We start from the raw sequence: 12,759 nt of genomic DNA on the forward strand, positions 1-12,759 counted from the left end.
AAAGACGATCGATGTATATTAATTGAAAATTTCATTAAATGAAAAACAGTATGTGTAATATGGTTCTTTTTTTTTTTTAGCTCTTGCCTAAAAGAATAATGGGAAACTGGTACGTGAAAATTCTGGCAAGTACGACCTGGGGTCAAAGGAGACTTCACATGTCTTTTATAACCTTCAGTACCAGTTGGATTATTTTAAATTCTTTGAACCTTGTCTAAATGCTGACATAAAACAGTGATGTGTCAAACTCCTTTTTATTTAAGCCATCTTAGATTTGCTTTAAAATGCCCCAGAAAAAACAAAGTTGGAGGAGAAAGTTGAACTAAAATTGCATAATTTTAAAAACTGCTCAAGGTTGAGTTGAATGTTTTTCTTCATCTGTGTGTGTTTGAAATTTTTCATACTAGAAAGATTTTATGTGAAAAGTTCTACGAGCCCTGCTAAGTAAAACAGATAAATGCTGAGCTATTCTGGGCGAGGCAGAAGCAGGAGGGGCAGGATGCCAAGCCCTCTAGTGACTCTGGAGTCAACTCTGGGGTTCCATGGAGTATTTAAAACACCACTGTTATAATCATTATCATCACCATAATAACAGAGAAAACCTGCACAATTTGATGGATTCCTCCCTACCCAACAGGCAGAAAGAAGACAGACCCTAAAATAGCAACAAATGTCTCTCTGAGTGGTGATGAGTGGTGAGATTACCAATGGATTATTTGGGGGGGGGGGGGGGGGCATTGTATTTTGTAAAATTTCTTATAGAGCAAAAATGTTTATTTAATGTTCACAAAGTATTATGGACTCTACCACTGAACAACCCAACAGGTTACTCCAAGCCCTCAGTTATTAACCCCCGAGTGCAGTAAGATAATCAACAAGAAATGACAACTCTCCAATGGTCGTTAGAAAAGAGACAAAGGCAGTGAGTTGGAACAGTCCTGTCTGACCTAAAGGAGACAGGCCCTAAACAAAAGGAGACTATCTGACAGGAGGGACCATATCAATCATACGCAGTCTTTTTTCTTATCCTTACCCCCCTGGAATTGAAGACTGTAGGACTGGAATTCCTTCTTGAATAGGGAACCAGGAGCAAGCAATGAAAGAAATGGATTTTCTTCCCCTCAACAGTAGGCAATCAGTAAGAGAGATGGCTGTTACCTGCATCTACAAAACCCTGTAGGTAGATAAAAACTACCTCCATTTTTAAGGATGAGGCAACTGAGGTTTGGGAAAGTAAAGTAACTTGCCTAGTGTTACAGAGCTATGAAGCAGCAGGCACAAGACAAGAATTGACGTTTGTATGCACCACAACCAGGATTCTTTCTACCAAGCTACCTCCCTGCTCTAAAAAATAGCCTCTTATGTTGGTATCTCTGATAAGTTCCAACACCAGTGTTCTCAAACCACTGCGGCTCACTGTACATACCGAAAGTAAGAAAAGAAACTGGAAAGGCAGCTGTCAAGAAGTTGTATCACTGCCCAGCACTATTCCACTGGAGCTAGGCAGAAGGCATAAAACCTTACTCACATGATCCGCTGTCATTCCAAGTAACCAGTCCTACTTACCCTCTAAAATAAAAAAAACTTATTAACACTCTCCCCAGCGGAGAGCTTGAAGATGGCATTCCCAAGAAATTGGTCGGCCAGTACACGGAACCTCTGCATTCGGGTACGGTAGCGTTAAGCTTTTAACACTAAAAATATAGAGGAATTTGTTTCAACCTAAAAATGGCAGTTGCCAAATTAATGTCACTACAGCATGGTGACAAAAATCACTGGCTTTGCAGTTATCCAGACCTCGGTTCATTACCCAGTTCTGTCACTTAAATAAAAGTGTAAACTTAGGCAAGTCAATTCAACTTCATATACAAAAAAAAAGGCATGATAGGTAATTTCTCCATAAAGGATTAAATGAGATAACTCTGTGCCTAGAGCCCGACATACGGAAGGTAGAAAATAAATGATAAACACTATTGACATTTTTATTACTCTTGTGCCATAGGAGATTTGGAGTCCTAGCAAATTCTCTACGTGGTCTGAACTCTTGATTATCTGACGTAACCATCAACCGGTTGAATCTAGATATCTGAACCAACTGAAATACCATTCAGTTCAGCTTCGTTCACAGATATCGATACTCCAGTTGAACTATTCTGAAAAATACTGAGGGTTACCCTAGTTTAAATTTGTTCACATTTTTTTAAAAGCATACATAGGTTTGGCTAACGTCAGAGTGTTCTCTCTCTCTCTCTCTCTCTCTCTTTCTCTCTCTCTCTCTTCGTTTCTGTATGTGGTTCAGGCTGGATTTTTATTCAAAAGGTCTGATTATTACAATAGGCTCCTTGAGAGCAGGAACAGGTCTGTATATGCCCGGCACCAGTATAGGCCTGGTACATACCACGTGCTCAGTAAACAGTCATGGAATTCAATCTACAGAAAAGACATTCACTGGCTTTAAGATTCAGCGGGCTCATTTTGGCAAAAGGACAGCAATTTTCCCCCCTATAGATATCTGGCAGGTATTTCTTTATTTATTTTCAAATAAATAATGACTACACAAGCTATACACCAGATATTAATAGTAAAGTTTTCACAAACAAAACTAAGATGGAAAACTCTAGAAATAGTAGCATTGCAGTATAAAGGAAAGAAAACCAATTTTGGAATCAGGCAAATCTGGGTTTCAAATGCCAATTACACCACTTCACAGCTATGTAAGTATTAATCACACATATCATCTCTGAGAGACTCAGTTTCCACAGCTGAAAAATGGGGTAAGAACACCCACCTCACACGATTATCATGAAACATATATATGTGATGTACAGCTGTACCGAGTACAGTTGATGGTGAGTGATTTTTATTTTTTTAACAGTTTTATTGAAGTCAATGATTTTTACTTCTTAAGGCTTTTCCCTTCTCACAAATGGTCAAAACTAGAGGGACTGCATTATGCCTAAAGGCATCTACACTTTCACTCCTGCTTTTCAGGAAATACATTCATTCAGCCATATGGAGGGGCTAACTGGCTAAGGTTGCAACTGGCCAAGGGTCCAATGGGATCACTGCAAGGGGACCCTTTCCTGCAGCTCAGGAGCCCCAGCGAAGCCCACCAGGCTTTTCAGGGAGGCTGATCTTGTCATCTGGGGCCCCGCTTACGATGGGCTTGCTGAGAGGCGGGCAAGATCAAGCCAGAGTCATGTTTGGGATAAACCAAAGAGGCAGCATAGACGAAACAGGCATTTTTGGAAAGCTCAAACCCAAATGGAGTCATTACATTTTGGCACAGGTTGGAGCCTGGAGGCAGAGGAGGAACACTGGTGTTGAAACAATACGTAAAACCTGTAAGAGAGGCGGGCTCATTAATACACATTTATTTTCCACTCACAACTGGAACTAAACAGTGATGATATGCTCATTCCAACCTGCTGAGTACGTATGTCACTTTACTGTGCTGCATGTTCTGAATTATACACTAAAGAAAATAAAAACCTAAGTAAACAAGATCCCTCTACACCTCGATGAACACTTGCTCCATTCACATTTCAGGGCCTATCATTCCGTATTTCACTTTATGTCAAGGTCCAGTCAAGACCAAGTTTCTATTTTCTCTCTTAAATTATTTTCACTGGGAGAGATGAGTCAAAAACGAACCTTGAACACATTTGGGTTTCCATTTTCAGACAGGTAGGAGCCCACACTTCCTCCCACTCACCCCACCTCAAGAATTCACAATACTGTCACAGAAATATATTGAACAATGCTTTCCATTGGTCAATTATTGTTAACTGAATGCAATAAAAAGAATCTGCACTTGGAGACCTCAGTAACAACTATAATTCTTCCCCACCTTAAATTTCTGGGGAAAACTGGATCAGCCCACTAAAAAGCAACGGTAACATCCAAGTAAGCGTTTTCAGAAAAATAGAGACAGATACGTGCACTATGAATATATGCAAATATCCACTGTCGAGCACCAAGGAGAGCACATGCAAGGACGGCCCCTTCAAGGCCATTTTTGTTCCAGTTACATTGCATACAGAGAAGCTGCCTTCCCCAAGATAAAACGTACATGACAGCGGAGCCTCCCTGCAGCCTACGAGTTATAACCCACCTTTCTACACAGACGCTAAGACAACCGGATCTCATACTGAATGCATTCTCTAGCTAACTGTGGTGGTGACATTCCAGCACCGTTCTCTCACATAATTGGAATCAAGCACCACACCGATGCTACTCAAAATGTTTGCCACCAAGTAAATAAAAGGCACACTTCCAATAAGAAGGAAACTGTCCTCCTTCCTGGCTCCTCAGCTCCATTTGAAAACTGGACCATGAATAGAAAGATAACCTTGAGAACAGTCACGTCACCCATGCCATCAATATCTCTCTAACTCATTTCCGGATTTTTAGCGTTTCCCTAAAACACGACAGTCTCGACAGGATGCCGGGAATTTCATCATGCTTTTTCAAGAGATATCAAACTGTCTGGGATATGCAGTGATGAAAACTGAATGCTGCCACTGAAACCGTACTTAATTAAAGACATGCTTTCTCTAAACAGAGCTTCCCCAATAAAGCCACAATGTTTTCTGCCTTGGCACTCGTAGAATCTGTCCCAGTGTGATCAGGCCAGCTGCACTCCTGCTAACAGATTTTTTTTTTTTTTTCTGAGCAACCCTTCCCCACCACCCACCCCCAAAAGTTTTACTTTTATCTGTGGAATTCTCTGCCGGCCCGGGGCCTGGAAAACTGGGTGGACCCAGAGGACAGGTGTCAGATCTGGCCGTTGGGAAGTGGTCCAAACTGACAGACAGTCACTGGCAGCATAAAGCTGTGAGCTTTATAAACTTCAATTTGAGGCTTTATTCCATTAGTGCTTCTCTCCCTGCTCCCTTGTTGCAGGAGGGAGAGAAAGCAAGCCAAAAAGATGAGTTTCCAAATAGAAAAACCACCAGTTTAATTATAAAACCCTCCCAACTCAACAAAGAACTGTTAAAAGTAGCCAAATGGAAAACGTCAAGGTTTTTTGGGCACATGCACAACTGTTAAACGTGAGAATCACAACTTCGAGGTCAGGGGGGAAAGAATAAAAAGCAGGAGCAGAAAAAGAGGCGCAGAACAGGGCCCAGCCGAAGACCCATCTGCTCAGAAGGGGCCCTCTGGGTACTAAAGTCCGCCGTGTGGCACCCAGGCTGGAGGAAAGCAGAGGGTTACACAGAACATTTAGCAGACTTAACATTGGATTAAACACACTACTGCAAGTTTCAACACATGTTCATGGCATACGTAAAAAACACATTTACAACAAGAAAGAAGAGAGGCACCTGGAGACATCTGACACTGGGCATGCTCTGCAGGCAACTCAGTGCGCACATGCTCTCTACCAGGTTGGCGCAGCCTAGCCACAAAGACCTTGGCACAGAACACTGCAGGATGACAAAAAGGAAGGAAGAGAAGAAGCAGTTAGAGGCCGCAACAAATCACTCCTTCACACAGGCAACTTGAATGTTAGTCGGGCGGGGGAGCACGCGTGGCAGTTTGGGGGTCAGGGGTGGGGGTCACAGACGACTTACTCACACCTTGGGAGAGGCCCCACTTTCTGTCCTAGTCAAAGGTTTCTGCTGTCAACCACTAATTCCTCTGGACACCGTGACCAGAATCAAGAGGGGGAGAGAGAATGGTTAAACCCCCGCTCAAGGGAACTGTGAAAGTTTGGGTGCAAAACAAGATTCGTGGTGCGACTGTGCCTGTAGCTTCATAAAAGTAATAGTTTCTGGTCTCTGTCATATAATTATAATTGCCATCAATACATCACCGACGATGTGCCAGGCGCTTTAACTCTGTTCTCTAATTCCCACCCCACAGTGTAAGGAAACCGAGGCTCAGAGCTTCAGTCATTTGCAAGGACATGCAGCAGAGGGGAGGGCCAGAATTCCAAACTGTGGTTTATCTGCTAGGAAAATCCATACGTCCCACAAGACTATGATGCCTCTATTGTAAAAAGAGGCACCTGAATTTTCACTATGTGGGTACAGTTTTGCACTTCCCTAAATAAAATCACAGGAGACCTAGAGACACAGGCAAAAGGAACAAGATAGATTGATAGATACAGGAAATAAAAAAGAGCTGATTAAAAACTTATCTGATTTTCAGTGTCAGCCACATCTCTAACTTCCCAAAGGAAAAAAAAAAAAAAAATCATAGTTTTCATTTTGGACTTTGTTTACAAAGTGCATTTGACATGAGCAAGAATTAAACGCTTATTTAATTTACCTATTCCCGTTCTCTTTTAAAAGCTTGCTGGTTTTCGGGGAATTAAGAAAAAAGGTAAAATATAAATATATGCATTATGGCTAGTATTTTAAAACCATTAGATTATTTATGGTATGCAATAAGTACTTTTTCAGATCTAAGGTCAATTAATTTACTACGGCAAAATCAATAATCATGCCAAAAAAACTAAAGGTGGTGTTTGGGTTTAACCAAAATACAGAAGTCTTTGACCCAAACTTATAAACTTGTTTATCCTAGCTGTAAGTAGGATGGTCAGATATCCTCATTTTCTTGGGACAGTCCAGGTTTACACTTGTTGTCCCAGCATAATTTTCACTCTCAAAAGTGTTCTGCTTTGGTAAATAAGTGCTATGGTCACCCCAACTGTAATATATACAAAGACTGCTATGCTTGAAATCAGATAGACCTGGGTTCCTATCCAGCACCTGCCACTTGCTAGTTACATCTCACCTATAATGTAACTAACTAGAGTACTGAGATAATTTAGAAAAGGCAGTTAAAGAATACAAAACCAGAGGAATCGAATGGAATAGAAAACCAAGCCATTTTTTGGTAACAATGAAAGGGCCATACATTTCCAATATGTGCCTTTATTCCAAAGCTCACCATAGCCAATACAGTATAAGTGTATCAATGACACTCTGGGCACATGTATTTTGTCACCCTCAACAGTTTCAGAGTGCCACAAAAGATGCTGAATAAATGTTTGTATAATATAATGAAAGCAGCTGCCATTTATCAAGCTCTTTTGTATGCTAGGCAGCTGACACAGTAAACCCTCACAAAACCCTTGGTAAGACAAGTATTATTTCCATTTTACAGATGAGGAAACCGAGGATCGGGAAAGGGGGGCTGGATTTGTTGAAACAGCAACTCATCCCCGGTGCAAGAGACCAAGGGCTAAGTGATGGCAGATTTAGGACTAAAGTGAATCCTGTCTGGCTCTAAGCAAACTTCCCACTACAACAAACTCTCTCTATCCAGAGATATCCAGCAAATGCTTATTAAAACACATCAGGATGTTATCAGAAGTAGATTGACAGAGAAAAGTGTACAAAAAAAAAAGTGCACAGTACATATGTGTACATAGATTACGCAGATTATTTGATTTAAATAAACTCCCAACACAATTTCAATTCCTTTTTGGAATCTTTGTAGCTATCCACATCATAGAACTATTCAGATCTGAGAACAGAGTTTTAAGGATTACACCTGCATTCCCAACTGACACCAAATTAACACCAAAGCTCACCTGCAAATCAATTTTGAATTATTCAGTAAGAACAGGTACCCTCTGCAAGGTTTAATATGTATTTATTTGCCTCAAACGGTAAAAAACATGAAAGCATAAGGTACTGTACTCTGATTAGATTCTGCTAATAACTTGTGATCCAAAACTTAAAAAAGAAAAAAAAAAAAAAACACAAATTTTCACATTCAATAAATCAAAGAATCACCGACTGTGAGAACTGGAAGACCATTTAGTGCAAACTTCCACCCCTGATTTTACAAATGAAGACACGAAAGCCCAAAGAAGAAAAGTGATGATCTCCCATGGTTTCCTAACAATCTAATCTGTACTTAAAAAAATAGGGAAAACAACATAAAGAAAACTTTGAGAACTTAATTTCAAAATATTAACTGTTTATTATAAGTTTTTAAAAACTTGATATTGAACTTGTATATTCAGGAAGACATTTTTAAAGGATCCTTTGAGAGTCTAATTTTCAAGAATTTATCTTTGTAATATCCCTGACAGATACTGTGGCTATCAAGCGTGATGCCAGTGTTTATAAAAGGTATAGAACCACACTACTTTCACACGCCATTACCCTGAAGCTAAGTGACCAACCGCAATGCTGAAAAAGTCTTTACTCAACAGAAAATGTCACTCTAGGAAATACACCCATCTTTCAATAAGGAAGGCTATACTGCTGGTGTAAACAAGGTTTCCCTCAGATCCAATGGACCAAGAGGACGTTGATTTGATTTGAAAATAATGAATAAAAATAAAAGTTCCACATTTATCAACCTAAGAGCGTTAAAACAGAGTAACTAATCCTTGACTTTTAAATTCAGGGACCTAGTTGGAAACCCATGTTGACTACTGTGGAATAACTATTATCCATCATTCTTTAACTGAATAATGCAGATTTCTTCATATTGGCTATATTCACAAGACTGTTGTGTCTCTCTGTCTCTCTGTCTCTCTGTCTGTCTGTCTATCTCTCTCTCTCTCTGAACTAAGAGTCATCTATCTTTAAACTTCTGGAACACTATCTCATTGTTAAATATATCTGAAGAACTTACCCTGATACCTTGGATATTTACCAATTTTAACAGATACTTATTGACCTACTTATTAAGCTAACAATACAAACTAAGCCTCTTTCCTTTTGAGACGTCAGCCTCCAGCTCAAGAGAAACCCAGGGAGATCACAATGGAGATACGTAAGGGAGGCCCTTCAGGGGTAGAAAACCCCCAAGAAATGTTCATTATAATGTCATATTTAGCTACTTGTAATGACCAGTATTCTGATTTACGACTGTTCACAGAGAACAGGAAATAATTCAAACGGGGTCTTAATATTAGCAAACACCCGACTGGACTGATTATATTTGTAGGCTCTATAGCCAAAGAAAATAACATTAGTCAATTGAACTGGCAGTATTCATTAATTTTGTCATATCCACTGTATAATCACAAACCAAAATTAGGGCCACCATGCTGAGAAACACCATGTAAGTCAGTATAGACAAGAAGAATAATAGCTTTTGACATTTTTCAAAAGCAGAAAGTTATTAAAAGAGGTAGGAGAGAAATGTCCTAGGCTCTCTTCGTATTGCCATAGGAACCACAAATCAAAAGGAAAAAAGTGGTCGCTGGCACCTTGTCTTCTGATTGGCTGGCTTGAAGAACTCACAAAAGTTAACTTCGGGCCTGTTTCTAGATGGGATTATTCTGAATATCCTGCGCTGATTCCTTCTCAAAGAGGCAATTCTTTTCAAAGCTATCCGAAGAGGTATTTTATGCTAATCATCTCTCTAATGTCACCCTGATTTAGAAATATGCTTTATTATAGATTTTCTATTAATCCCACAATTTTTTTCTTTAAACCACTTCCCACAGAATCATTACCAGCCTCTTCTAATTCTTACCATCATGCTTGAGATAACCAAATTGAGTGGCTTAAATCCTACTCAACAAAAAACTTATCTGACCTTTTATCTATCTGTAGGTAGAAAAGCGATTAAGACATTCTCTCCATTCTCTCTAGTCCAGGAGCTCACAGGAGGGAATCTGGAGAATGTGCTGTGTAAATGCATGCACGCGCAAACAGACTTAACCCACCCAAAGGAGGAGGACGCCTGAACTAAGCCATAAAGGATGAGTAGGAGGTAGCCAAGGGAAAAAGAGAAAGCCCTTCCAGGCAGAATAAATAGTACAAGAAAGCCAATGAGCAAAGAAATGGCACATCCTATTTATTCAAGGATGTGCAATGAATTTAGCATTCCTCAAGTATGTAAATGGGAGATGAGGAAAGCTGCCAAATTAGGGTCTCCCCTACACCATCTATTGACCTTGGGACTTCATCCTGCAGGACGACGGCTCTTACACTGTGTGCTAGATAGCTCACCAGTAAACAGCCAATCCTTACCAGATGTGCAGTCCAATACTTTATCAATGTGTACAAGATCATTTTTCTGAAACTCAACATATATCCCATTTCAACAATCTCTGTCAAAGAGATAGCAGTGGTTCATGCAACACACTGGCATGGCGGGACATGAGGTGCTTTGATGAAGAAGTAGGGGTAAAGATTACCACTAAGCCAACTCAAGCCAGTGTCAAAGAAAGATCCTCCGTTTACTAGAACATGGGGAGAGCGTTTGCCACATACAAGAATAGAGAGAAAAGTCTGCTCAATAGTAACTCAACGATAAAGAGAGGCAGTAAGTAGCACAAAAACCATGTACATTTTTATAGATATTGTGAAATAGAGTGTCTTGAATCTTTTAATTCCTTCAAGTGAGACATCAAAATCTTTAATATTCAAACCACTGCTAGAGGCAATGATGACACAACTATTAAAATGTCTTAAGCAGAGGAATGACTCTTGGCAGCTGGAGTGAAGCATGTTGAAGAGACATGTGGACGGAAAAGGGCCCCCCGGGTTAAACCTGACACGCTCAGAAGACTGAAAATAACCACATAGGATGGCGTGGACATAAAAATTCCTAACTAAGGTGGGCCATGGTGGGGAAGTCACATCTTTAGCCTGTAGCTTCCTTGACAAAGGTCAATCTCTACCTTAAGTGAGCCTGTCTATTGTCTTTTTGCATCTAGGATAACATGCCCTTGGAATGCCAGTACTCCCTTTTTCCGGACCAGAGCAGGAAACTAGAATCCCTCATTGTTATTCTTGTTACCCGATTACCATCTCTATGTGCTGTAAAAAGTGAACTATTAACTGTCCTGTACCCACCTATGTAAAATAAGTACCTGTCTCTCCAATTTACTTTTATTCAATCCCAGATATTTCCTTGCTTTGCTTTCTCCAACCCCCTTCATCTACCACCAATGGATTTCATGTAACCCTCCTCTTTGATTCTACATATAAAATAAACTGCAAACCGCCCTTTGTGGAGCATTTTCTCAATCCATTGAGATTTTGCTTCCCGGCAATTGTCGTCAGTTTGGCTCAAATAAACTCTTATAAGCTTTCTCTTAGGCTGGATGTTTTCTCGTCGACGTTAGTGAGAAAGATAAGTCTCTTAGAGAACCTACAAAACAGTCCCTTGTTTTTGGTTTACAACCAATGCACATTTCTTTCAGATGGGCTACAAACAGTGCCTGCATTTACCTTTGGAAGCACATGTCTAAAGTCAATTTTCACTAGTCTAGGTTCTTTCTTCCACCATTCCCTACTGACAGGATATCCAACAAAGAGCGCCATGACAATGAAATGGGGCTACCAGATACAGGAGTGAAATAAAAGGTCCATTTTATGGTAACCATTTGGTGATAACATCCTCTCCACTGGGAATCTCTGTCCAGGAGTGGGGATTTGGTTCAGAAGAATCACCCAGTAGGTGGGCTCAAGCAGACGAGCTCTCTAAACCTAGGTGTGAAAGCTAGGGAATATCCATTCAGTTTCTGTTGGTGGCTGTCCTCACCTCAGAACAAATAAAGCAAGCCTTAAAGTGAATCCAAATTATGGATTATCATGTTGTGTTTGAATTCTCAACACTTGTTTTGCAACAAGCAGTTGTAATGAAAACAGGGCCACAAAGTTTTAAAAGATTCAGAACCTAGGCTTCTGCTGTTAAAATGTTTGATGGCAACCTATAAGAAATAGCAAACTCTCACCAAAATAATTTGTTTTTAAAACCAAGAATCATAATACAATAATCAGGTTGTAAAAAAAAGTTAATTCACAATTTAAAGGCATTTTCCAAAGCCGTTTAAAGAACTGAATACTGGTCCACTCACTTAATGTACAAACGACTTTCTTTTCCTTATAATGGTTTTTATTATAACAGAATTTGACACAAACCATGTACATGTAACTAGAAAAGTTAAAATATTTAAATTCTTAGCAACTGTATTGTAGAATTATATATTTATAGATAGTACACCATAAGAGTATTTTCAAGCTAGAATATATGTTAAAGGAAGAAAGGACATGGGGAGAAGGAGGCAGTGGAAGGAGGAGGAAAAAAAGGATAAGAATGAGGAAAACTGAAGTTTGCTATAGAGATTCGAACACAGCAAAACAGTAGTGGAATCAGGACTCAAAGCCACAGCCCAAACTTTCCTTAAACCCCACTATTTAAAACAACAACAACAACAACAACTTTTAATGTCCAATCATCCCATCCTAAATGAATATCTACGATACCAGAACCCATAAGCTAAGGAAACTCAAATGGATCTTTGCAGTTATCTTTAGTAGAGGACGATGGGTAATTTTTAAAAGATTTTTATTCATATGTATTTTCTGATTTTTCTACTATGAACATCTAGCACTTATGGTAATATTTTAATATTATCTCCTGTAATTTTAAGTGATACTTTATTGTGTTTAATTATAGAAATTGTCACAAGCCATAAATAGTAACTTGACAACTTAAATAAAAACAAAGTCTTGTCCCAAGAATTAATTTCCAGTCTCTTAAACACCTAGGTTTAAAATGTGTTAAAATGCTGGATGCTAGAAAACTATTTTACCTAGTAACCCTCAGAAGCAGCAGTGAAGATCAAAATAACAGCTTATTCCTGAGTAATTCCAGAGGGAAAAATCCCTGTCCACTTCACAACTACCACCCATGATTCAAAAATGTCGCAAGGCTTTCAGAGCTCTTACAGAAGCTAGAGAGGGGAAGGATTTAGATGCATGAGGGGGAAGCGGATTCTCTATTCTAAGCAGCATGACAGAGAACAGGATGTAACAAAATAAT

General features: G+C 39.5%; 1 protein-coding gene across 6 annotated transcripts in view; it reads right to left on the bottom strand.

Moving 5' to 3' along the window:
* FBXW11 (F-box and WD repeat domain containing 11) overlaps positions 1 to 12,759 on the bottom strand; it is a 101,428-nt gene that overhangs the window by 58,682 nt on the left and 29,987 nt on the right. For 3 of the 6 annotated variants that reach the window (XM_074313896.2, XM_019741204.3, XM_019741197.3), the window contains one exon: positions 5,328 to 5,429. The exons of the other annotated variants lie outside the window; for them this stretch is intronic. In XM_074313896.2, the coding sequence (XP_074169997.1) occupies positions 5,328 to 5,378 (51 nt within the window). In that variant the 5' untranslated portion in view covers positions 5,379 to 5,429. The remainder of the gene's footprint in view (positions 1 to 5,327; positions 5,430 to 12,759) is intronic. 6 annotated transcript variants of the gene reach the window in all.

Source organism: Rhinolophus sinicus, chromosome 5 (assembly GCF_057876585.1).
Source record: "Rhinolophus sinicus isolate RSI-liver-muscle chromosome 5, RSI-T2T, whole genome shotgun sequence".
Lineage (NCBI taxonomy): Eukaryota > Metazoa > Chordata > Mammalia > Chiroptera > Rhinolophidae > Rhinolophus > Rhinolophus sinicus.